This window comes from Pangasianodon hypophthalmus, chromosome 3 (assembly GCF_027358585.1).
Source record: "Pangasianodon hypophthalmus isolate fPanHyp1 chromosome 3, fPanHyp1.pri, whole genome shotgun sequence".
NCBI lineage: Eukaryota > Metazoa > Chordata > Actinopteri > Siluriformes > Pangasiidae > Pangasianodon > Pangasianodon hypophthalmus.
This window is the reverse complement of record NC_069712.1, coordinates 9,948,095-9,975,554: the sequence shown is the minus strand read 5'-3', so window position 1 is coordinate 9,975,554 and position 27,460 is coordinate 9,948,095. Positions and strand designations below refer to the sequence as shown.

General features: G+C 37.1%; 1 protein-coding gene across 1 annotated transcript; it reads right to left on the bottom strand.

The window, feature by feature from the left end:
- Nucleotides 1-326: 326 nt before the first annotated feature.
- On the bottom strand, nt 327-27,460 carry si:dkey-103j14.5 (isoaspartyl peptidase/L-asparaginase). The gene is made up of 7 exons (XM_026938626.3): nt 27,336-27,460; nt 24,857-25,081; nt 22,488-22,630; nt 13,254-13,417; nt 7,641-7,759; nt 7,331-7,441; nt 327-2,375 (listed from the first exon to the last, which is right to left on the bottom strand). The coding sequence occupies exons 2-7, from the start codon at nt 25,044-25,046 to the stop codon at nt 2,170-2,172; spliced, it is 933 nt and encodes a 310-aa protein (XP_026794427.2). The 5' UTR covers nt 25,047-25,081; nt 27,336-27,460; the 3' UTR covers nt 327-2,169.

The following is a 27,460-nucleotide window of genomic DNA, read 5'->3' as shown; positions in this document are numbered from 1 at the left end:
TTACCTAGTTTCTGTTTAAGTATACTGTAGAATTATTCATTTTGAACTGTAGGGCCATTACTTTTGCATGTTGTTTACTGCCTTTGACTTAAGAACATATCATTTGGGTGCACATACTTTATGCAGAGATGGAATTACTTTAATCTGATAGCAGTAATATAAATTAGTTGGAACATCTTGACTAACATTGTTGTTTTATTCCACTGCATCTACAACTGATCAAAATTTTAAAGGTTCAATAAATATCAAACTCAGTAAACTGTCTGTTTAGTGAATAATTGTGTTTTAGCAAAAGGTACAGACTGGAGAAAGAATAAAAATCATGCTTTTATGGGAAATAAGCAAAGACCTTTATTACACACAAATTCTGCATTTTTCATCAGTTACCATTTATCCATTACATGATTTCAAACTACTTTGCAAATGTTCAACATGTAGACATTTTTATGGATAACATTTAAGCAAATAACACAAATAGCACATATGATTTTACAGGACCATCTGGCTCTCCCAGTCCGAGAAAAGTAAAAGCCACTCTTTTTTTGTGAAAGTAAATTGCTTTAAACTATTTTCTGGAGATACCTCTTTTTTTTTTTTGGAAGAGATTATTCATCCTTCTGCTTATGGGATGCGTCTGAATTCATCAGTCATTATTCAAAGACGAGTTTCTCTTTTTTAAGAAAGAGGGATGGAACAAAAAAAGTACAGCTAATGACTCGGCTAACTTTGATTTCCTTTTACACTGAAGTTCAATAAGATAAGCCTATTAAATGGGAGCTATTGAAGAAGACCCTTGGTGTCAGATTTCATTATAAGCCATTCTTTTTTTTTAATGATGTTACTAATTGGATCTTGAATCATCATTACAGGTGCTTTCAATTATTTATTCAATATAAACGAGACTGAAGTAAAGCGAGTTTGAAACTATATCTAAATCATATTCAAATGCAAATGGAGTAGTAAATCATGTAATGTGATAGTGTGATTAACAAGAAGAGCTGGACTGGTCCAAGAAAAGCACTATGAAATATGAATATACTGTAATGGGATAATGATTTTAGAACACAGAAGTTATAACCACTATGTAATTTAGGATGCCTATATTGTGCTAGTAGATTTTCTAAAATTAAATCAATGAATCCTCGTTCCTGAAGAGAGAAATAGCAAATAGGTAAGTAAAAGTACAATACAGTAATATTGTACAGCGATAAATTAAAAGCCTGTGAATTATATTTATTGTATTTATTATATATAATTGTATTTATTATTGCTCAAGAATAATGATGTAAAGCAATGACAGTTTCATGGACGTAACATTTAAATTTATATTGACTTGCAAAGTGTCTCATTGCTAAAATAAGCTTAGTATCATTGAGACAGGGTTTTATTTTTATATCTGGTCATGTGAAATTTCATACTGTGTAGAGAAAGCATATAGGCTACTTTTCAAACATAAGATATTAATTTACATTTTGCAGATATACAGCAGTTTATGAGCATTATGGACATGACATCACAAAGAGAAATTTGGGGGGAAATGCAATTTTAAGGTAATTTTGTGGATATTAAAGACCTTTGCAAAGGTATTAAATATACAATGTCACTTGGATGAAAACAAGAAGTATGTGTAGATATAAATAATTGTTGTTTAGGTCTATACATTGCTACGTCTCTGCACACAATCTGGTTTTCCGGATGCCATCTGGCAGACGTTATCAGAGAATCCAGTCACGTACATACAGGTTAAATAACACATCCATACTGTGTGTCTTATAATGTTCCATGATAAAAATTTACCCGAGCCTCACCATGAGCAATGTATATATGACACACTACTTATACTTGTGTTATGGATGTGATGTGACTGAAACAGTCCTTCACTGACAATAGAAAATATATAAATAATAATAAATCCACTTCAGAATTAGCATTGTTGATGATATGGTGTATAGAAATATGGCTCTGTTACAACCTCGCTGGGTGAGAAATGCTGTCCTGTGACACAGAGTGCCTCATATTCTTAAAATTCTTTTAAAAATCATATCAAATTAATTCAGACCTAAGTGAGAAAGTTCAAAATGTTTCTTTTTTCCTGAGCTTATTTCTTCATTCTTCTATGGCATGGTCACATAAAACTTAGATGTACAAAAAAATACAACAACTGTGTTATCAATTCAATGTTTCCTCAAACATTTCTTTGGGGTTTAAACCGTAGTGGAGACGTTCGCCCTTGCAGGCGGCCCAGGCCATGCGCTCTGTGGTGAACGCCGCACTCCAGTCCCCGGTGGGAGACACGACTATGGCTCCTCCACCCCCCTGAACACGCTCGGCCATGTACTGCAGAGAGCAATCAGCTGCTTCACATGCTGACTTTCCTATCACACATAAACAATCTTATTTAGTGTCACTCAAGTGAACACATTCAGCAATGAGCAGGTGTTTCATTATGCAGAATAAACTAACCATGAATCTCAGTACCATTTCCTTTATTTGATGTAAAATCACATCATTTTGGGCAATGATAGTATCTGCAACATGCATTGAATAATGGAGAGGAAAAGAAGCAGATGCAACTACAGCAAATATGCAAATAAATCAATATCCATTCAATGTCAGTAGGCATTATTATTATTATTGTTAGTAGTAGTAGAAGTAGTACACATTTGGTATTGATAAGAATAATATTATTAATAAAAAATATATTACAATGCAGTAGTAATTATCCATCCATCCATTTTCTGTACCGCTTATCCTACACAGGGTTGCAGGGAAGCCTGGACCCTATCCCACGGAACATGGACAGGGTGCAACCCTTCACAGGGCACAATAATACACACGTGCACACGCTACAAATGATTTGGAAACGCCATCACAAAAAGCCTACCCGGAAACCCTCAAAGCACGAGGAGAACATGCAAATGTATGTATGTATGATGGCAGGATTCAAACCCCAACCCTGGAGGTGCGAGGCAAACATGCTAACCACCAGGCCACTGTGCCTCGCAATAGTAATTATAATGTATTATATTATTATATATTTTATGTAATATCATATCTCACTATTATCTTATTATGTGTTAGACTGTATAAAAGATATTGGTATTATTATTATTATTGTTATTGTTACTAGTAATACTAGTAGAAGTTGTTTTTATTGTTGTAGTTATTTGGTATTGGTAAGAATAGTATTATTATAAAAAATAATACAAACTATAATTATAATTATAATGTATGTCAATGTAATAGTATATTTCAAATTATTTTTTAATTATTTACCAAATAACTACTACTACTACTCCTACTAATAATAATAATAAGGGGAACTTTAGATGTTCTATCAAGGGGACCCTTAATTAAGGGCCCTAAAAACAGGGTTTCCCTTTCACCAAAGGCTCCAAGTAGAACCCCTCAACATAGCTAGAACCATCCAAAGAACCCTCTTTTCTAGGATTCATTCATTCCTCCATTCTGTCCTTTGTTTTACTGTTTCCAATTCCCAGTGCAACAGAAAAAGTCTCAGGATTTCAATTTGTGTCCTGCTGTGTGATAAAGCAGTGTAACCTGGCAGACTCCAGACAGAGAAGAGTATAGCATGGGCTCAAACTAGTGGTAGAGTTCAGGCAATTATTCATTACAGGTGCTATGGAGCAGAGGACTGTCTGAAAAAGATAAATGGCAGACACTGCCTTAAAAGTTTTTTCTAGGTTTGACTCAAGCACAAACTCATTTCTGAGCATGGCAAGAAACCAGAGAATATGCGCGTTTTAATCAAAGAAGCAGCAATTTTCATGAAAGACCTGGCAACGCAAGCCATCACAGTTCCCATAGCCAGATGGAGTGGCTTGGTTGCTATGCGGAGGCTGGTGTTTAAAAGGATAAACACGAAGACACAGAGTAAAAAAGCGAAGCGGCTCTGTCCATTTCCACAGTCATTACTGCAGAAATCACAAGCAAACAATAGCCTGCTGACCCTCCACACACACACACTGCCTCATTATCCTCTACCAACGGTTGCTGTCTGTCTGAACCCCTCCCCTCTTACACACCAATTAAAATGATTGGCAATGGCAGTGTCAGATCCTCATGCCACATACGTTAGCATGGCATGTTCATGCAAAATCTGAAGATGGTGTGGCTGTGGGGAGAGATTTTACAAAGCACTGCCTGCACAATATAAAAAAAGAACAGCAGCAAAAGGCAAGCTGAGAAAGAACATAACAATGCCCAGCAGGTTGGAGTGGTGGCCAGCAGGATTTGATAGTGATGTGAAGTTCGCTTTCTAACCAGGATGCAGAACATGCATGCTGTTTAGTGTAAAAACATCATCCAAGTGAGGCTGTCTTTTGAACAAACTTCCTTTCGAAGCTAGACTGCATATATGAGAAATTTTGTATGTGTCTACAAATATATATATATATATATATATATATATATATATATATATATATATATAGATCTTCAGTAATCACTTTATCCTGCTCAGGGTCATGGTGAATCCGGAGCCTATCCAGGGAACACTGAGCGTGAGGTGGGAATATACCCTGGATAGGACTCCTATAGATTTTGCTTTACTATTTTGACTAGAAAAACTGAAAAACTTATTAATTACAAGTAGCAATATTCTAGAAGTGGTTCTTTAATCTGCTGCAGCTTTACGTTTAAAGCTTTGCCTAGATTTGCCACTACAATCCTGCATCCAAATGCAGCAGTGAATATGTGTATATACTAACACTTTCTGATTTATAGAACGGTGCACTGTTCCTTTATACATTTCAATCAACACATATCTAAATGTGCTCTCATCCCACCTTTTCTCATCCCAGTGTTATGTCTTCTTGGCATATGCAAATGATAATAAATACCCTCTACCAATCTCAATGTTGGGATAAAACCCAATGGCAAAGCTATGGAAAGAATGAATAAGAAAGAATTTCTGAGACAACATGGATGCTCAGTAACAGCTTGATTAGTAACAGTGTAAACTGATGGAGTGCCAGTGTGCTGCAGTGGCTGTAAAGGCTCTCACAGATATAGTCTAAGTTGCTGCCCATCAGCTTAGTGCCAATAACAATCCACTAAGCCTGGAGAGTTACCACTCCTTCAATCTGAATCAATCTGATCTGATTTTAGGTGATGATTAGTCAAATTATATTGTAATGAAGGCATATCTCTTACTGTAAAATGCAAATAGAAATAGAAAAATAAAAAAAACAGAAAGCAGTCTGCACAGAGGTTAGGTAATGCAGTTCCTTTTCTTCCGCTCAGACAGTAATGAAATGGGGGACTCTGGTGTCAGACACTCGGCTTCAGGTGAGGAAAAAGAAAGAGATATTGAGCTCAGCTGGCGGTGTGTAAAGAATGCACTGCATCCTCTGTCTCATCTGCTGGGATTGGACATACTCTCACTATGTGCCTGAAATGCTAAGAGACTGTGAATGTAGTCATACAGTCCTTCTTCAAGATCCAACCACACACATAATCTCTCTCTGCTTATTGTCCTGGAACCTCAGTGGGCCTGTCCTACCATTCTGAACAGCCCAGTGATTAAATATGTTGTTTTTTTCTGTGCCAGTCAGCACTCAGATGGACATTAGACAACTGATTTGTAAAAGGATTATATTGAAAACGTAGCTGTTATGCTTTTTTTGTTATGTTTTTGTTTACTGTTGTTATGCCCTCCTCTGTACTCCTTCCTGCTCTCCTGTACAGATTCACCAAGTATTTTGAATCATTATGGCAGTTTTATAGGTTGATCTGAATAACATCAAATATAATAATATTCTGTTTATTTACATTTTGTTTACTGCATACAATTGAGAGCTGTTCATCTGGTTGATTTGTGAGGTTGGTTATATTTGGTTGTCTATGATCGGGGTCTTCCAAATTCACCACTGATGGCTGAGGTAAGCCATGTTTATGTGACACATATTATAGCACAGCACATGCCTGCACAACGCAACGTACTTCAGTCTATTTATAGACTGTCCAGCTGAATAGTCATCCATTGACCAAGCCCGAGCCCATCAGAGCATCAGTTCATAGTTTTGGGAGCCATTTTTAAGTGGGTAACCACGGTATACATAATCCTGAGGGATTATATTCAGTACGGTCAAAAAAATGTATAGTTAAAATCATGTAAGCCTCACACGTCATTCTTACTATGAAGCCAACTATTACACAAATCTTGCCTGAAGTTTGTTCCCTCACTACTTTTTTATTTTTATTTTAATTAAAAGGTTGACCCAGGCCATCTTGCATCTTGTACAACATCAGGAAGCAATTGAGCTTAACAGATTATTTGCATATTCATTTACTGAAATTGCTTTCTGTTATAACTGGCAAATTTATTCTCCAAAGATGCCTTTATTACTCTAGGCATGAAGTCAATAAATCAAATTCTCAAATCGTATGTATCTGGATTACACAGGGTTTATACAGTGTCTGGGAGAAGCCTGACTGGTCAGTCATACTGGGTTTTCTTTACAATGTGATGTTTTCCAATTAAAAACATATCATTGCTGAGAACTCCAGTGTAGTTAGGATTTGCAGCTTGATAGGTAAAACCAATTTGATTCAGTATAGCTCTTGGGGATCTAAATCAGCTCATAAGCCAGTCATAATCATGCATCAAGTAAATCTCTTAATTTACCATTAGGTTTATTAACAGTGCCAACTGTCATTCAATTTGGACATAACTGCCTACATCTCAGTGGTTTAAAAATTTTAATCACTACCAAGTCGAGCATTTCAGCAGAAGAATTGCTAGATTTTCACAGGCCATGAAACAGAACAGACGTTAGATAATAAATTGTTGTTAAGGTTTCCAAGAATTACGTTACGATTTCCAGTTCTAAAACTTTGCAGCAAATTTGTGAATTAGGTATGACGAGAAGTTTGTATTATGCCATGCATGCCAAGTTTATTTTTATACCTTCAAAAAAGTGCATGAAACCTGGCATGCAACATTTTTGTGCTTATGCATCATCTATATGTGAGGCCCCAGATATTTAATTGCTCGTCTTCAATAAAGACAAAGCAAAGACATTTATCTAGGCTGGCTACCTGGGGAGTATCGTGTCCAGTGATTTATCACTTCTTCTATCTGCACACCAGATCGAGTTCCATGACATCCACTGAATTGATTTAGCTCCTGACTCATGTCAGGTGTTTCCTTTCATTTGCCCCATTGTGTTTTGTTTACTTCATGTCAATCAGTCTAACGCCTGAATGTGTTTGCTAGATAAACCTTGGATTCACATTGAACATCAGTTTTAGGGATTAGATGCGCAACAAACTGGAGATCCAAAGGGAAAAAATAGTCAATCAGTACCTTGTTCCATGTGAAAGAGGATTAGCCTGGCCAAGGTGACTTTCAGAATAGACTCGCCATGCCCAGTGCAGGACACAGCACCACTCGTATTGTCTGCATATCCACCTGATCCTTATCGCACACACACACACACATACAAGACAGCACAAAAATACCCAGCCTTAATTAACAGGACCTCATGACAAAGGAAGTATCACTGAAAAGTAATGATCTCTTTGGCATAAATATAATGAACCATGTGATAGACAGAACTGCAGCAATAACAGGCTGATCAAACGATCACCTTAAAATACAAGGTCAAGCAGCTCACCGATGAAAGGAGAATCTCCAACTCTTCCCACCATTTTGTTCCTGATTCCTCCTGTTGAGGTTGCACAGGCAACATTCCCAAATGCATCCAGAGCCACTGCTCCAACTGTGTCATGGCCACTGCAAAATCAGACAGGTTTGAACAGGTAGCTGTCTTTTTTTTTTTCCTTCAGATTCAATTATGCATTGGCATGTCATTTAAAACAAGTGCACCTTGTACAAGAGATTGCATTATTAATATCTTTAACTCCAATCATCTTCTTTGAAGTTCTTTGACATTTCCCCCATGTCCTGCCAAGAAAGGTCTATCAATAATCTAAAGGGGGAAAAAAGATTATTTTCTACACTGTGAGGAAAACTTTGAACATCATCTCCTATTTTGAAAGGTGTAGCCCAAGAGAGCACACTCTGATATTGGTAAAGATATCATATGAACGATGTGAGAGATGCAATCTCACCCAAATAACATCCTCAAAAATATCTGAATATAATTTGGCCTATGGACTTTCCTTTCCTCCTGTGTGTTCCTCTTAATTTTAATGCTTCAAATGCATCCATATACTGTACCAAACTGAATATTATATGCATCATATAAATGTAGCAGGGTTAGAATTGTAATTTTCACAGTCACAAAAATGGGACACAATATGAACATCTGCTGAACAAAAAGAAGGAAAAAGACTCCAGTTTTCACAGTCACAAAGAATATTTGACTATAGAAATATATAGGGATATTATGTGTATATATATATATATATATATATATATATATATATATATATATATATATATATATATACATATACATATACACACACACACACACACACAGTGTATATATGTTGTTCCTATGTGATTCATGTAAATTTTCCCATTTATGAAGACCAAATATAATGGACAAATTACATTATCAAAATAATGGTTATATATGGTTATATACAGACTTAAGTCTATAATCAATACACATTGCCAGATACTCTGCTAGACCTGTAATACAGCCACCTTCAGTTCCCGCTTGTTTTCAGGACTTTTTGCTATTAGTAATGGCTTCAGTAAGTGAAAATTGTGCTCAGGGGGTTCAGGGAATTATTATATTTCAAATCCAATGTGCTAGATCACAGCGCATCAAAATCACACCGATCATTTCAATTATTTTTGGCATTACAAAGCAGAACTTCTAGTTTCAGGTCATTATTCTGCTACAAGATGAAACACAATCGACCACTTTTTGAGGCATGCGGTTAAATCTGAGCAGTTGAGATGCTTCTGTACATTTCGGAATTAATCCTAATACACACTCCTATAAAGACGAGTGATTCAGTTCCACTGGCAGCTGTAACAGGCCAAATCCACCATGTCTCACTGAGGAGGTGCGATTTTTTTCACTCAATCACTGTGTCACAGGTTAGTCTTCAGATTTGTCATAGAAATTAGCAGGATTTTAATTTATTTAATTAAGTTAATTAAGACACAGTCCCCAGGCTGTTCTCAGAGAGAGACCAGGAAGCAAACAGTTTTCTTATGAAGAATAGTTGTCTGATCCAGCTGGCAAGAAATCCTGAGGCATCAATCACTTTTGACACGAATCTGATTACTCCTTTAAATCGCCAGCAATAGCTGGATCAAGCTTAGCGGCTTTGGGGAAAACTGCATTTAAAAGCTGTGTAATAGTGGACTGTATTTCATTCCAAATAAATTATAAAAACAGGTAGTAAATTTTTGCAAGCAGTCTAATAAACAGTATAATATGGCATGAAAATATTCAAATTTGAAAGCTGGTCCTCAGCTGTCCTGAACCAAAGGTGGTGGAGTTCACTTTCTCTCACAGTACGCAGTAATATCTGAAGTTAAAAATTTATGGATACATGATATACCACATATATGAAATTTATACTGTATATCAGTGACTGATGTCTGTGAACAAAGCATACAGTAGTAATGGTAATTATATGGTATATACTAACAGTTATACCACAACACTTTTAAGCTCTTTAATCTGTCAGAAGGTGTTGATTCATTTTCTATAATACTACAGCTCTGACGATAGTTCCAGCTGTAATTCAAATGATAGGTTTATATTAATTTGCTCATTCTAATATGTTTTTGTTTCTATAGTAACAGCTCATTCTTAGGGACTTGTATGGCAGATGGTTTACATAATTTCAGGCTAAAAATAAACAGATTTAAAAATATGTTAAGACGTTAAAAGTACAATCACTGATATGGTGAAATTTTCTGTGAGAAGAGTCTCAGGTGTCAGGGCTTTGTAATAGTCAGTAACCTTTCTGCCATAGGAAAGCTATGCTTAAAAGATATGCCTTTCTTAATATCTTATTAATATTTAAGAGAGAGGAAAAAAGAGAGGCTGGTGAGGGAACAACTGTTATAGCTATTAGCAGATATAACTGTAACTGTAAGAAAATGGAAGTGATAACACAAACTAATTTGTCTCAGAGAAGTTCCGAAACATTAAACATAACTATGCTAATGGTTAAAAAGAACAATGAAACACTTATTACTAAATTAAAAACTGTAAATGTTGGCAAAATGCTGTGGTATAAGAGGAATAAAACACTTCTGCATCTCATTGGGCCATATCACACCACCCCATTTTCTAAAAACAGCACACCCCGTTGTGTTTCATTCCATATTTAAGAACACCTTCAAAGAAAGATATGCAATTATTAATTTTCACTTTCTCAAATACAAGACATAATAACAAGATTGAATTAAAAATACATACACTTCATTTGGTATAATTTTTTGACCTCCAGAACCACAAAACTATGATCACTGCATTTAAACCTGCTCTGTGAGCCATCACACTGGGCCTGGTGTAATATAAGACCAGGGTCAGGCAGTATGGGCAGCAGGTTGCCGCATAATCACCCTAAACGAAGGCATGGGATAATTGTGTTCCAAGGGCTGTGTATTAAAGAGCCCAGTGACAGCAGTGTGGCTGAGCGCAGGGAGGTCATCAATAATGGAGGCGCGGTGGGGAGGGATGAAAGGTTGTAGCTCAGCCAGCTGTCACTTAACACCCCCTTGGCACTATTTTTACTGGCTCCCAGTGGGTCTGAGGTTACACTCCGCCACGACAGAGCCTCCTCTACCTCACCTCCTCGGGAAACAGAGGTGACAGGGAACAGTACTACTCGCTCCAACTGCACTGCCTTAACCCTCATGTTCTGGTCAAATGTCCTGCTGACCCACTGCTTCTGATTTTGTAACAAAACTATTCAAATTTCATTTTAAAATTGATTTAAAAATACGAATGCATGACATATAATAATAATAATAATAATAATAATAATAATAGGCTCTGTTATGGGTGTGATCTCTTCCAGGATGACTCCGCCCCCATCCACATGGCACAAGGGCTCACTGAATGATTTGATGAGAATGAAAGTGATGTAAATCATAAGCTATTGGCCTTAACAGTCACCAGATCTCAACCCAGACCTACTGGAGATTTAGGACTGATGTGTTAGACAGTGTTCTTCACCATCACCATCATCATTATCAAAACACCAACTGAGGGAATGTCTTTTGAAAGAATGGTGTTGATCCAGTACAGTTCCAAAGACTTCTAGAATCTGTGCCAAGGCACACTGAAGGTTGAGGTCAGCTTGTGGTTGCCCAACAACATAAGTCACTTTATACTGCTTTTTTCCCCTTTAATTGGCATATTATACCATATCTTTATCTCACTTATTTGCAGTATACAAAAAATTTATGGTTACAGCCCCAGATATACATTCCTCACTCTCATCATGAAAACAAGTGTCTGTACAAGGTGTCAGGTGTGATTTATGGAATGTAGCAAGGACTAAAATCACTGTTTTGCTTCATATTTATAAGTCATTTTTAATGTTTTCATTCCACTGTATTTCTTTCAGTACTGTGCAAAAGTCTTAGGCACATGCAAAGAAATGCTGTAAAGATGACCTCAAAAATAATGAAATTAAATCTTTCTACAATGTGCAGTAAACAGTAATAAACTAAACAAAGTCAATATTTGGTGTGACGAACATTTGCTTTTTGTTTTTTCTTAAATAGTAGTCCCAGGTACAATTTGTGCAGTTTTATAAGGAAATGATCTAGAAAGTTGTACTGAGCATCTTGGAGAACCTGCCACAGTTCTTGCGGAGACTTTGACTGTCGCACTTTGACTCTTATGTAATATGCTGCTTTCTTTACTGACATACAAACATTTTTCTGTAATATTATTTTTCGGAAAAGTAATGTTTGGAAATCCAAAATGTTTTTGTACCTACTCAGTAAACGGTTGTTGGTGATCGGTTTGTCAGTGGATGTTTGTGGATGTCCACTTCTCGGCTGGTCCACAACACTTCCATTTTGAATTTGTTAATAATTTTGGCAACAGTGTCGTGTGTGAAGTGCTTACCATGTTCCCTGTTAAAGTCCAATGCAACCTTGTGACAGCTTCCCGATCCAGCCATGAGAATGATTTCAGTATGTTCTTCTTTTGTCAAAGGCATTCTTAAAGGCTACCTGAAATTTCCCCTATGTTCATTTCCCCTATGCATGGAGACTATATATATATATATATATATATATATATATATATATATATATATATATATATATATATATATATATATACATATATATAAAGAAAATGAGACAAGCCCATAAAGTCTCATGGAAAGATTAATTTTAGCACTGTCCTAGTTTTAGTAAAAAAAAAAAAAAAAAAAAAACGAATTCTTTGTTTGACTAAACATAACAGATGAGCTGTAGCAGCAAAGCAAGAGTTGTAGAGGTTTCCGAGGGAGCAAAGCAAAATCAGGCCATTCACAGCTGAACTACAGATCTGTTCTCATTCCTAAATTTGAAACAAGTAAATAATTCCTATATGTGATAAAGAAAAGAAAAAAAAACACCATACTTATCCTCAAACAAGAGTAATAATAGATGCTTTGTTAAATAAACTGACCTGTCAGTAGGATGGCCTGTCCTGCGTACTAAATGTATTGCAAAAGAAATCTGTATTAAAGTGGTGTTATGTTTCATTATGTGTTTGATATGAGCTCCTGAAAAAATGGATATATAGACTAAAAACTACAAACTTCAAACTAGAGAGCTGCAGTTCTGAAAATCAACTCACTATTCAAATGCCTAGAGGAAGAAATCTGTTAGGAAAGACACATCATAAAGATACACCTTTCCTCAGAAATATGTCTGACAAAACATAAAAAAAGCTTCTTTTGAAATATTGTGCACAGCAAACTCACATCATGAGACTTCCATCACCATAATCCCTGAAAGCATGCTGTTAAGCTTAAAAACAGCCACCATTGATGGTCCTTCATATTTGACATCTAAAAAACTGTCTCTAGTGAAGTGTAAAGAGCAAACAAACTTTTTCAGCAACTTTACAATCATTATTTCTTGTAATAGGGTCCATTATATTTTCATTAGTTTAATTCATCAGGTATAATTCAACCCACTACTCAGATAAATTTATTGACACATTTTCCAACAAATTGCTTTAATTCTCTTCTTTGTTTCACTGAAATGAAATGGGATTAACTCTAGCCCAGATACTTGGCTCACTCACAAACACGCTCTCGAATGGAGAGCTACTTACCACTGTGAGTTAAAAAGCTCTTTGACACCAACAGCGTACTTCTTGTAGCGCTGCCACTCTTTCCTCTCCTCCTCCGTCACCAAAGCCTGTGTTGGGACTGTAGGAACACCGATGCTCTCTGCAAACAGGTTCGCTCCCCTGCCCGTCAACATGATGTGCTCAGTCTGGAGAACCCAAAACAGAAAAACAAGAAAAGACATGCGTGTTGTTAATTATTTTGAGGGGAAAACATGACAATTATCTAATACAATTAACCACACTGGCATACAGCTTTTAGCAAAATTGTGTTAAACACCTAACTGAATTTAAATTGAATATGAAATGTTTGTATTAGTGCTGCACTCACATGCATGCATCATACTAGCAATAGATTAAGGCACACACTCTTGTGCAGTTTTTGCTGTAATGCAAGTAAAAGATTCTGTTGTGTAAATCTCCAGAGCTCTGGATGTGGAATAAAGTGTGTCCAAACACCTTAAGCATTGTATGATACATTATATGGTATTAACCCTTTAATCTAGCAGGATGGCACAGTGGTGCATCAAGTAGCTTTGCCACCTCATAGCTCCAGGGTCTCCGGCCTGATCCTGAGCTTGAGTTACTATCTTGTGGACTTTTGTATGGGTTTCCTCCGCTCGCCCAAAAACAAAGTGGTTACGAATAACCTGGGAGTTAATCATTCAATAATCACATGGTACAGAAATTGAAAACATTATCATTAAAGTTGCTCTGTATGATAAAATGATCCCCACTGCAGTAACTTTAAGTTCATAAAAGTCAACACAGGCCATGTGAACACCACTGATGAGCTCTGAGTAACTCATAGACTTAAAGAGATCTCCTCTGGCTGGCTTACAGATCAAATAAAGCAAATCCCCTCACACTGATGCTGATATAAGCACAAGCAAGAACACCATCAGGACTGAGCAAAAAACTCAAAACCTGATCATGTACATTTCAGAGGTGGCACGGTTTAGCTGTAGCATTTAAGATTTATGACTCTTTGCTACAGCAATACAGAGACACCTGAAAACTCTGCTTCTGTGTTTTTTCAGATAAAGCAGCATTCAGGACACATACAAATACATGGCAGAAAAAGCAATTTGCTGACGGGGAAAAGACTTGAGATGTGAAAGACAAGAAACACATTTGCATCTGTTAGAGGTTACTTCCCCTTTGCCCGACCTTTATCTAGGTGACATTTAAACCACGAATTCACAAGCTTCAGACTTGTAAGCCAAAAGAACATAAGAAAAAAATGGAGCTGCTAATTATTAAGTAGAGGTAAGACCTCGCTTTTTTCTCACTGTTGCTTGGCACACACAAAAAAAGATTGCCAGCTTGTCCACACACACTGGAGTTTTTGTGGTAAAATTCTGTTTTATATCTCTGCTTGTGAGGATTTTCTTGTTAACAATGAGGCACCACTGACATTTGAACTTTTTGTCTATTCTCTCTCTGTTGCTCTTGAACTGAAGGTCACTGTTCAGAAATAATATAAGAAAGAATATGTGTATACCCTATTAAAGGAATTATTTTCTTTTATTTCACTCTGCTGCTCCCTAATTTTCAATGAAAAAATATTTATAGCAAAAAAAAAAAAAACAATCCTGTACAATATAATCCTCTGTACTACTAAGCAACTTAAAATAAAACTTTAACTATGTATGAATGTGAATTTCCTTTCACTGTCTATTTGTCACTAAATTGGTACAATACTGTCTTCAAAATACATGGCAAAATGAACAAAAGTGACAATACTGCTCTATTTTTCCTCTCTGTGTGAAATAAAACTGAGACACAACATCATTCCAGTTTGGGAAACTTTTAAATATTAAAGTGGTTATTAATGTCATTTTTCTCTGTCATGTATAGTGCAGTGTAGATCACAGGCAGGAGCATGAGCTCAGTGAAGCTCGATCGCTGCATTGATCACAGGCTGATGAATTTTTAATATGGCCTATTAAACAGTGCCGCCAATCCCCAGGAAGGCCAAGGTCTTTCGGGGCAGTCAACACAGGTGCTGCGTCTAATCAATTCTCTTGTAAGACCGGCTTCTTGTTTCCCTTGTGTCTGCTGCAATGGAAGGTGAAATTTGTGTATCAGAGGTGTGAAAGCAAGTTAATAGAAGCTGTTTGTTTTGTCCTGTGGGTGAATATTTCAACCGCAGAATCGTAGGCAGCATAAAAAGAGGTTGCAAGAAAAATATTATAAATTCAAGCTTAGAAAAGTGTAGGAAAATTAGTCTCTACACTCTGAAGGCATAGTCTAATACATTTTGTTCTAATATTATATTTCTGACTAATACAAAACCATAAACAAAATTTGGTGCTAAATTTTTGCCTGATGAATTTTTTAACTTACATAAATTTGCATAAAGTGTTGGTGAAATTAAGAAACTAAACAAATACTATTGCAGTACGAGCACTGAGCTGTATTTTCTGCGCTTTATGATAACATTGTGAACCTCAATTTTTTTACCGTCTAATTTTTCACTGACAGTACAAGATCATCCCAGAAAGTTAGAAACGAGTTTCAATAGGCTTGCCATAAAGACACGTTTCTCTCACAAAGCTGCATTACAAAAGAGAAAAGAGCTGCTCACTTGATCAGTCAAGCCTTTGCGCTCTGTGTGGGAACCAAATTTGTATTATAAGACTTCCACTTTCAGCATTACAAAGAGAGCTGATTGAAATCAATCTGAAAATCAGCCGGCACTGACCTCCCTTTGACTTCGTCATCTCAAAGCTGCAGAGGAAATAACACGTTAAGTCTTAAGGAGTCAGGATGAAATCTAAAAAAAATCTTAATGCCATAGATTCTTATCGGGAATATAATTCACGACAGAAAGAAAAACATATTAATGTATTTTCAAGAAATATAATCTGCTCCAAAGAGTCGTAGAAGCTGGACAGAATTTTGCTTTGTAAGAGCGATTTACATTATACGTGCTGCTTCTTATCATTTTCCATTTCCAAGGTGAACTTCAGCTGGCAAATCAGGCTAAACATATGGTATCAAACAGAGGGCTTAGAGGAATGTGGAGCACTGGAAAAAAGAAACATCTGGGCAAGAAAAATACCTTGAATATAGATGAATTTATCTAATATTTTTCATGTAAAAGACAAGCAGGAGTGCTGTTATGGGAACATAATCAACAATGCGGTGGCGTGATGCAGACCGCCATTATAACACAGAATTTGCCAAGTATTACAATTTTATATCAATTAACAACATGCCATACACCTTAACTATTTAAATTTACATTTAATTTTGTGAAATGTCCATGAAATTAGACTATTTTATTATTATTATTATTATTATTATTATTATTATTATTATTATTAGACAGGCCCACCCAAACTGGACAGCTGAAGATACAAAAATCACCTGGTCTTTTTCCAGTCTTCAGCTGTCCAGTTTTAGAGAGTCTTTGCCCATGATAGCCTCAGATTCCTGTTCTTGGCTGACAGACGTGGAACCTGATGTGGTTTTCTGCCGCTGTAGCTCATCCACCTCAAGGTTTGATGTGTTGTGTGTTCTGAGATGCTTTTCTGCTCACCACGGTTGCAAAGAGTGCTTATTTGAGTTACTATAGACTTCCTGTCAGCTCAACCCAGTCTGGTCATTCTCCTCTAATCTCTCTCATGCACAAGTCGTTTCAGCCTGCAGACCCTCCGCACAGAGGATGCTTTTTGTTTTTCACACCATGTGTGTGAAATTCTCAGGAGATCAGCAGTTTCTGAAATACTCAAACCGGCCCATCTGGCACCAACATCCATAACATGGTGAAAGTCACAGAGATCACACATTTTCTTCATTCTGATGTTTGATGTGAACATTAACTGAAGCTCTTGACTTGTATCTGTATGATTTTTTTTGCATTTTGCTGCTGCCACATGATTGGCTGATTAGATAACTGTATGAATGTGCTGGTGTACAGGTGTTCCTAATAAAGTGGACGGTGAGTGTAGATTATAAGGACTGTCTGCCATACAAGTTCCTATAGTACAAATATACAAATCTCTATAGAAACAAGTACATTAATATAAAGCTGTGATTTGCATTGCAACAAGCACTACTGTCATAGCAGCACTGTGATATACTATGACATTATAGAAGAAGAACTAGACAACTATAATATTTATATTATATATAAATATTATACTATGTATTTATATAGTTATTATTATACTATATATTATACAACAAATAAAATTATTAGAAGATTTTTACTCATTTCAAGCTTGAAATTTGATTGGCAGATCATTTTTCTTTCAAGTTTTTATCTGTTAATTTCATTAGGAGAAATATTGGATAAATTTGTTTATATTCAAGCAGTTTTCACTTGCTAAGATATTATTTTTTTGCAGCGAGAAACTGATTGCAGAACTGGAATTTTGTTTATGGCACTACAGGTCAGTGCAGAACAACACAGCCAATAGAGAGGTCATCATGATGAATTAAAAAAGAATTTAAATAGCAAGTTCCTTTTTGATTACTAGTTCATTTTCACAGAAAAGAGAAATAAAATGGTGAAAACTGCACCTTTTCCATCACAGCACGGGCAAGGCTAACGGGGTTAGCAATGTTTCTAACTGACGAAACAGCACCAGCGCCCAGCGTTTTTCCCTCCATGATGATGGCATCCAGCTCCACTTCTCCATCGGTATTCAGCACAGCGCCGTGACCTACAGCAAGACAGCAACACTGCCACACGAGTCTGTTACACCATCACTCAGAGGAGAACGACTGCTCACTTCACCACCCCACACCACCACGCCTGCGCTTTCAGCAGGCTCGATCTCAGTTGGCTAAGCTCTTTCTCTTGGTGGGAAGAAAAGAGGAGAAATTAAGTCCAACCTTTAGGTTTGGACTTCCTTACACACTCAGTGTTCAAGTGGGATGTACTCAGTCGATTGAAGCCTGCTGAGAGAGACGAGGGTAACTACTATCATCTGAACAGGCTCTCAGTGGAAGTTTCGACTTACATGATAGACCCCTATTTCAGAGCTGTGCACACAAGTATAGGGTGAGGAGTTGTACGTTTCAGGAACACTTTAGCTCCCACTGTTTCTATCTGAGTTTAAAAGATTTTAGTAAAACAGACACAGTTACAATTTTTTTCACACTTTAATTAGTTGGCAAATTCAAATTAATTGACCTGACTTAATAAAACACATTTATTAAAGCTTAGGGCGACTTTACAGAATGTGAATACCACACAGAGAACTGCATTCGTAAACTAAGGCTAGGAGCAAAACCGATTAAAATATTCTACCCGTTTCCTTAACTAAATTATTTAATTGCATTGGTATCAAATTACAATGTCTGCCAGAAAAGTGGGGTTTCATTTGGTGTGATCTGAATCCAAACATCTCAGATTCCTCTCTCCCATGGCATAAGCCTGATAATCATCAACGTCAAAAAGAAAGGCTTACACATCTATGCTAACTTCCACACTTATACCAGGAAGTTAATTAATGCAAGAATGCAAGTAGCATTGGCACCTCACAGCTCTAGGGTCCCTGGTTCGATCCTCGGCTTAGGCTACTGTCTGTGTGGAATTTCTGTGCATGTTTTCCCCATGTCATTGTGGGTTTTCTCAGGTTTCCTTCCATCTTAAAAAATTGGCTATGTTGTACTGTTGTTAGGTGTGATGTATATTTGCATGGTGCCCTATGTTGGACTGGCGTCCCATCCAAAGTGTATTTCCACCTTATGCAGCGTTCCAGTCTTCAGCTGCAGTGTGACCTTGACCAGAATAAAGCAGTTACTGACGATTAACGAATGAATAAAAGATTATATATATGTATACATAAAATCATGATATTTGGTTCATGATATTTAGCTGTTACTGTGAATTTTTCAGAACATTTCAAACCTGTTATGAATCCTGCAGCCAGAGAACCTCAGAAGCAACAGCAACCCTATCAGTCGTCAACTCCATTATATGTGTATTCACAATGCTTTGAATTCAATGCGTCTCCTTGGGAGATGATGCACTCCACTCATGTACAACTTTCCCTGTGTGTCTCTTCTCTAAGTATCACTAGATCACTCCATTAATCATCTATTGATCAGCATTTTAAACACTGGAGTAGTGTGTGCTACTCCAGGGTATTAACTGATACCCCTGATGAAGTGCTGATTTTGCTCCTCTTCTATGAAGAGGTTCTGCTGTTTCACCTATGGTGGCAGTTCACAATCACAAATGAGATAGACCCTGACAGACAGGTTGCGTTAATGAAGTGTCTTATTTGCTCCCTACTGGCTTGCTGTAATCTGATGAATACTTGAGGTCCTCTCTTCCTGCACTCAGGTTAATCATTAAAATAAAACTTTAACTATGTATGAATGTGAATTTCCTTTCACTGTCTATTTGTCACTAAATTGGTACAATACTGTCTTCAAAATACATGGCAAAATGAACAAAAGTGACAATACTGCTCTATTTTTCCTCTCTGTGTGAAATAAAACTGAGACACAACATCATTCCAGTTTGGGAAACTTTTAAATATTAAAGTGGTTATTAATGTCATTTTTCTCTGTCATGTATAGTGCAGTGTAGATCACAGGCAGGAGCATGAGCTCAGTGAAGCTCGATCGCTGCATTGATCACAGGCTGATGAATTTTTAATATGGCCTATTAAACAGTGCCGCCAATCCCCAGGAAGGCCAAGGTCTTTCGGGGCAGTCAACACAGGTGCTGCGTCTAATCAATTCTCTTGTAAGACCGGCTTCTTGTTTCCCTTGTGTCTGCTGCAATGGAAGGTGAAATTTGTGTATCAGAGGTGTGAAAGCAAGTTAATAGAAGCTGTTTGTTTTGTCCTGTGGGTGAATATTTCAACCGCAGAATCGTAGGCAGCATAAAAAGAGGTTGCAAGAAAAATATTATAAATTCAAGCTTAGAAAAGTGTAGGAAAATTAGTCTCTACACTCTGAAGGCATAGTCTAATACATTTTGTTCTAATATTATATTTCTGACTAATACAAAACCATAAACAAAATTTGGTGCTAAATTTTTGCCTGATGAATTTTTTAACTTACATAAATTTGCATAAAGTGTTGGTGAAATTAAGAAACTAAACAAATACTATTGCAGTACGAGCACTGAGCTGTATTTTCTGCGCTTTATGATAACATTGTGAACCTCAATTTTTTTACCGTCTAATTTTTCACTGACAGTACAAGATCATCCCAGAAAGTTAGAAACGAGTTTCAATAGGCTTGCCATAAAGACACGTTTCTCTCACAAAGCTGCATTACAAAAGAGAAAAGAGCTGCTCACTTGATCAGTCAAGCCTTTGCGCTCTGTGTGGGAACCAAATTTGTATTATAAGACTTCCACTTTCAGCATTACAAAGAGAGCTGATTGAAATCAATCTGAAAATCAGCCGGCACTGACCTCCCTTTGACTTCGTCATCTCAAAGCTGCAGAGGAAATAACACGTTAAGTCTTAAGGAGTCAGGATGAAATCTAAAAAAAATCTTAATGCCATAGATTCTTATCGGGAATATAATTCACGACAGAAAGAAAAACATATTAATGTATTTTCAAGAAATATAATCTGCTCCAAAGAGTCGTAGAAGCTGGACAGAATTTTGCTTTGTAAGAGCGATTTACATTATACGTGCTGCTTCTTATCATTTTCCATTTCCAAGGTGAACTTCAGCTGGCAAATCAGGCTAAACATATGGTATCAAACAGAGGGCTTAGAGGAATGTGGAGCACTGGAAAAAAGAAACATCTGGGCAAGAAAAATACCTTGAATATAGATGAATTTATCTAATATTTTTCATGTAAAAGACAAGCAGGAGTGCTGTTATGGGAACATAATCAACAATGCGGTGGCGTGATGCAGACCGCCATTATAACACAGAATTTGCCAAGTATTACAATTTTATATCAATTAACAACATGCCATACACCTTAACTATTTAAATTTACATTTAATTTTGTGAAATGTCCATGAAATTAGACTATTTTATTATTATTATTATTATTATTATTATTATTATTATTATTATTAGACAGGCCCACCCAAACTGGACAGCTGAAGATACAAAAATCACCTGGTCTTTTTCCAGTCTTCAGCTGTCCAGTTTTAGAGAGTCTTTGCCCATGATAGCCTCAGATTCCTGTTCTTGGCTGACAGACGTGGAACCTGATGTGGTTTTCTGCCGCTGTAGCTCATCCACCTCAAGGTTTGATGTGTTGTGTGTTCTGAGATGCTTTTCTGCTCACCACGGTTGCAAAGAGTGCTTATTTGAGTTACTATAGACTTCCTGTCAGCTCAACCCAGTCTGGTCATTCTCCTCTAATCTCTCTCATGCACAAGTCGTTTCAGCCTGCAGACCCTCCGCACAGAGGATGCTTTTTGTTTTTCACACCATGTGTGTGAAATTCTCAGGAGATCAGCAGTTTCTGAAATACTCAAACCGGCCCATCTGGCACCAACATCCATAACATGGTGAAAGTCACAGAGATCACACATTTTCTTCATTCTGATGTTTGATGTGAACATTAACTGAAGCTCTTGACTTGTATCTGTATGATTTTTTTTGCATTTTGCTGCTGCCACATGATTGGCTGATTAGATAACTGTATGAATGTGCTGGTGTACAGGTGTTCCTAATAAAGTGGACGGTGAGTGTAGATTATAAGGACTGTCTGCCATACAAGTTCCTATAGTACAAATATACAAATCTCTATAGAAACAAGTACATTAATATAAAGCTGTGATTTGCATTGCAACAAGCACTACTGTCATAGCAGCACTGTGATATACTATGACATTATAGAAGAAGAACTAGACAACTATAATATTTATATTATATATAAATATTATACTATGTATTTATATAGTTATTATTATACTATATATTATACAACAAATAAAATTATTAGAAGATTTTTACTCATTTCAAGCTTGAAATTTGATTGGCAGATCATTTTTCTTTCAAGTTTTTATCTGTTAATTTCATTAGGAGAAATATTGGATAAATTTGTTTATATTCAAGCAGTTTTCACTTGCTAAGATATTATTTTTTTGCAGCGAGAAACTGATTGCAGAACTGGAATTTTGTTTATGGCACTACAGGTCAGTGCAGAACAACACAGCCAATAGAGAGGTCATCATGATGAATTAAAAAAGAATTTAAATAGCAAGTTCCTTTTTGATTACTAGTTCATTTTCACAGAAAAGAGAAATAAAATGGTGAAAACTGCACCTTTTCCATCACAGCACGGGCAAGGCTAACGGGGTTAGCAATGTTTCTAACTGACGAAACAGCACCAGCGCCCAGCGTTTTTCCCTCCATGATGATGGCATCCAGCTCCACTTCTCCATCGGTATTCAGCACAGCGCCGTGACCTACAGCAAGACAGCAACACTGCCACACGAGTCTGTTACACCATCACTCAGAGGAGAACGACTGCTCACTTCACCACCCCACACCACCACGCCTGCGCTTTCAGCAGGCTCGATCTCAGTTGGCTAAGCTCTTTCTCTTGGTGGGAAGAAAAGAGGAGAAATTAAGTCCAACCTTTAGGTTTGGACTTCCTTACACACTCAGTGTTCAAGTGGGATGTACTCAGTCGATTGAAGCCTGCTGAGAGAGACGAGGGTAACTACTATCATCTGAACAGGCTCTCAGTGGAAGTTTCGACTTACATGATAGACCCCTATTTCAGAGCTGTGCACACAAGTATAGGGTGAGGAGTTGTACGTTTCAGGAACACTTTAGCTCCCACTGTTTCTATCTGAGTTTAAAAGATTTTAGTAAAACAGACACAGTTACAATTTTTTTCACACTTTAATTAGTTGGCAAATTCAAATTAATTGACCTGACTTAATAAAACACATTTATTAAAGCTTAGGGCGACTTTACAGAATGTGAATACCACACAGAGAACTGCATTCGTAAACTAAGGCTAGGAGCAAAACCGATTAAAATATTCTACCCGTTTCCTTAACTAAATTATTTAATTGCATTGGTATCAAATTACAATGTCTGCCAGAAAAGTGGGGTTTCATTTGGTGTGATCTGAATCCAAACATCTCAGATTCCTCTCTCCCATGGCATAAGCCTGATAATCATCAACGTCAAAAAGAAAGGCTTACACATCTATGCTAACTTCCACACTTATACCAGGAAGTTAATTAATGCAAGAATGCAAGTAGCATTGGCACCTCACAGCTCTAGGGTCCCTGGTTCGATCCTCGGCTTAGGCTACTGTCTGTGTGGAATTTCTGTGCATGTTTTCCCCATGTCATTGTGGGTTTTCTCAGGTTTCCTTCCATCTTAAAAAATTGGCTATGTTGTACTGTTGTTAGGTGTGATGTATATTTGCATGGTGCCCTATGTTGGACTGGCGTCCCATCCAAAGTGTATTTCCACCTTATGCAGCGTTCCAGTCTTCAGCTGCAGTGTGACCTTGACCAGAATAAAGCAGTTACTGACGATTAACGAATGAATAAAAGATTATATATATGTATACATAAAATCATGATATTTGGTTCATGATATTTAGCTGTTACTGTGAATTTTTCAGAACATTTCAAACCTGTTATGAATCCTGCAGCCAGAGAACCTCAGAAGCAACAGCAACCCTATCAGTCGTCAACTCCATTATATGTGTATTCACAATGCTTTGAATTCAATGCGTCTCCTTGGGAGATGATGCACTCCACTCATGTACAACTTTCCCTGTGTGTCTCTTCTCTAAGTATCACTAGATCACTCCATTAATCATCTATTGATCAGCATTTTAAACACTGGAGTAGTGTGTGCTACTCCAGGGTATTAACTGATACCCCTGATGAAGTGCTGATTTTGCTCCTCTTCTATGAAGAGGTTCTGCTGTTTCACCTATGGTGGCAGTTCACAATCACAAATGAGATAGACCCTGACAGACAGGTTGCGTTAATGAAGTGTCTTATTTGCTCCCTACTGGCTTGCTGTAATCTGATGAATACTTGAGGTCCTCTCTTCCTGCACTCAGGTTAATCATTAACAGCAAATTGGCATTGAAACACGGTCCAAGTTCCAGCTTTAGAGGAAGCCAGCATATTGTACAGCACAGTTTTAAAAGTTACTCTTCTGTTTGTGAAGAAAACTAATCCAAAGTTAAGCAAACAGAAAAAAGGTGTTAGTTCAAACATGTTCAAATGTATCCAATTTGTGAAAGACTGTTTGACCCATGATTTGTTTGGGTCAGTTGCTTTAAGTAATGTACAAAATTATTTCTATAAAATATATTTACACCGGAGATTATGTTAGGACATTTTGACCTGCGAGTAACCTGTTGAAATTCCTTTTTTTTGCCACAAAAAAACATGCCTTTAGTCCCTGAAACACTGCCACCATGTCTTATTATCAGGAGGACCCAATCATATTCAGGGCATTTATCTCCATTATATTGCTGATGACTGAGATTATGGTAAGATATAGTATACTGGTGTTTAAATGCATTATACAACAGCACTGCTATAAAATCTAAATGGATGGCACATTGATAAGCAGTGAACAGAATAGGTTTGGGAAAATCAGTTAGAAAAGTCAGGGAACGTTCATTTAAGATGATGACTGGCACTGACCTGCATCAAAAACCACATTATCCTCCATCATTCTCACGGCCACTTCAACAGCATCCAGTGCAGACCCCCCTCTCTTCAGAATAACACTCCCTGCCTGAGCAGCAGCTTTCACCCCAGCCACTGAAGCCTCAGCCAACACGTCGGGTATGGCCCACGCGCCGCCATGCACCACCAGCACAGCCTTCATCATCACGTTTCAGCAGATAAACAAACAAACAGCCCACACTGTCAGGGGAGAGGAGAAATTACTGCCAGTTTCCACTTTCCCATGCGTTGCCCTTGGACTGCAATGTGCCATGTAACACGGCCTATTATTCAGACGAGCACTGACAGAATTCTTGCAGCTCAGCTCAGTGGAACGGATTGTTTACAGGAAGTTGGCTGTCAGCCTCGCTGTCATGTTTATGCCTGATCCATTATCATGAGGGCCTGTTCCATTTGCCCTGCCTGGTACACTCTCCATCTACACTTTTTTTTTTTTTAATAATCAGAATTATGGCCTCTCTTGCAGTAACAAAATGCATACACATTTCATTGTGCTCTATCTCTTCAGCACAGTCAATGTGGAAAGCACTGATTATAATAATGAACATTCTCATATTTTCAAGTTTAAAGCTCCTCCCATCTGACCAAAGTTTTAAGGCTGTGACATTGTATTTACAGCGTTAGGCCAAGTTCCCAGGAATTTTTGGCATCTATTCTCTTAATTGTTCAACTGTGGTGAGTGTAATTTTTATGCATTTTATGCAGTCTGACTGTCAATGCTTTGTTCTCGTTGAAATGAATGATAGTGACGAATTTTTGATGGATATCAAAAGGCCTTTGTAATTGCGACCTTGCACTTTATGTAGTAGAATAGTAGGCCGTGCAGATTTCTTTTTTATATTGTTTCCTCAATTGTTTGAATGCATACTGCCTATGTGTTTAGCAATAAAATGTGTATAAAATATTTTTTGCATACACAGTCAGGTCCATAAGTATTTGGACAGTGACACAATTTTTGTAATTTTGCCTCAGTTCACCACCACAATGAATTTAAAATGAAGCAATCAAGATATGATTGAAGTGCAGACTTTCAGCATTAAATCAAGGGGATTAACAAAAATATTGTATTAACCGTTTAGGTATTATGGCCATTTTTTATATAGTTCCTCCATTTTCACAGGATCAAAAGTAATTGGACAAACTTAGATCATAATAAATATTAGGATTATTTTTAATACTTTAATATTAATTATAATCATTTTCAATTCTCTTCCCATCATTCTGGTACATGTGAATCTTCCATCAGAACTGGACAGGCTTTTTTTTTTTTTTTTTAAGAGGTTTTTAGTCTAATCTGGTCCTTCTGTTCTTGAGGCATTTCTTGATTGTAACTTTGCCAATGATACACCTACTTGCTCCAGAGAGTTCTTGACTTGTTGTGAAGGGGTTTTTCTTCACCATGGAAAGAATTCTGCAATCATCCACATTAATTGTTTTCCGTGGTCTTCCAGGCCTTTTGGTGTTGCTGACCTCGCCAGTGCATTCCTTCTTTTTAAGAAGGTACAAAATTGTTGATTTGGCCACTCCTACAGTTGCTGCTATCTCTCTGATATGTTTGTTTTTTTTTAGCCTAATGATGGACCTGACTGTATCTATAATTTGTAGCTAGACTTTTTATTTGACGCTAGCTTGGGTCAGCTTTCAACTTAAAGTTTAAATTATATATGAATTTAATGTATCATTTTGTATGTGGATGTGTGTCATGTTTAACTCCGACACGACTGTCACTGATCATCTGCATGAATCTACAGCCTGAGCTAGAAAGAAATCAGCCCCAGACATGCTTCTTCATACCATATACATTTTTCTCACCATGAATAGTAGTGCTAATACTGGTTCCACAAAAGTCCAAAGTAATCTGCTTTAAGACATCTGTTAGCAGTTAATAATGTGATGTGGATGCCAAAAACCTTATACTGATATCTTTTTATTTTTGAAAGTCATGGGGGATTAGTCCTGCTGGCTTGTTTATCCCAGGCGTCCCTGAAACAGATGGACTGCAAATGAGTGAGTGTAAGTGCATGGCAGGAGCAGTGAATCGAAGCTTTTGAATATATCTACACAGATGCATCATGTAGTAGTCTTTAACTGGACTAAAATTTAACACTAAAAGTTTCTTTAATAAAAATAGTCTCCAGACTCTCTCCGTACTGAACACACTGCTGCTGTTCACGCTTCGTTGGTTCACAGCTATTAAGCTTTAAAGTGGATTTTTATACCCTTGCACTAGTTTCCATTATAAATCCACAAGGTTATTGCCATTTTCTTCAAGGAGCTGTAGTGACTTAAATTAGACTTCTGCACAGGTTCCGAGTGTGTGATTAGCTCACCCAAAAGCTACTTACCAAAACCCAAAAGGAGCTGAACAGTGAATAAAAATGTAACTCTATGTAAAAAATGTCATTTTTATGCATAGACGGTAAAGTTAGCTTACCAATAATCATCTGGTAAAGTTTCCAGCTGTACGAGTGAGCAGCCGATTGTAAAGCTCCTTTCCCCATTAGTAAACAAAGCTTCAGTCCCCGCCCACTTCCGAACTCTCCACCAATCACAATGCAG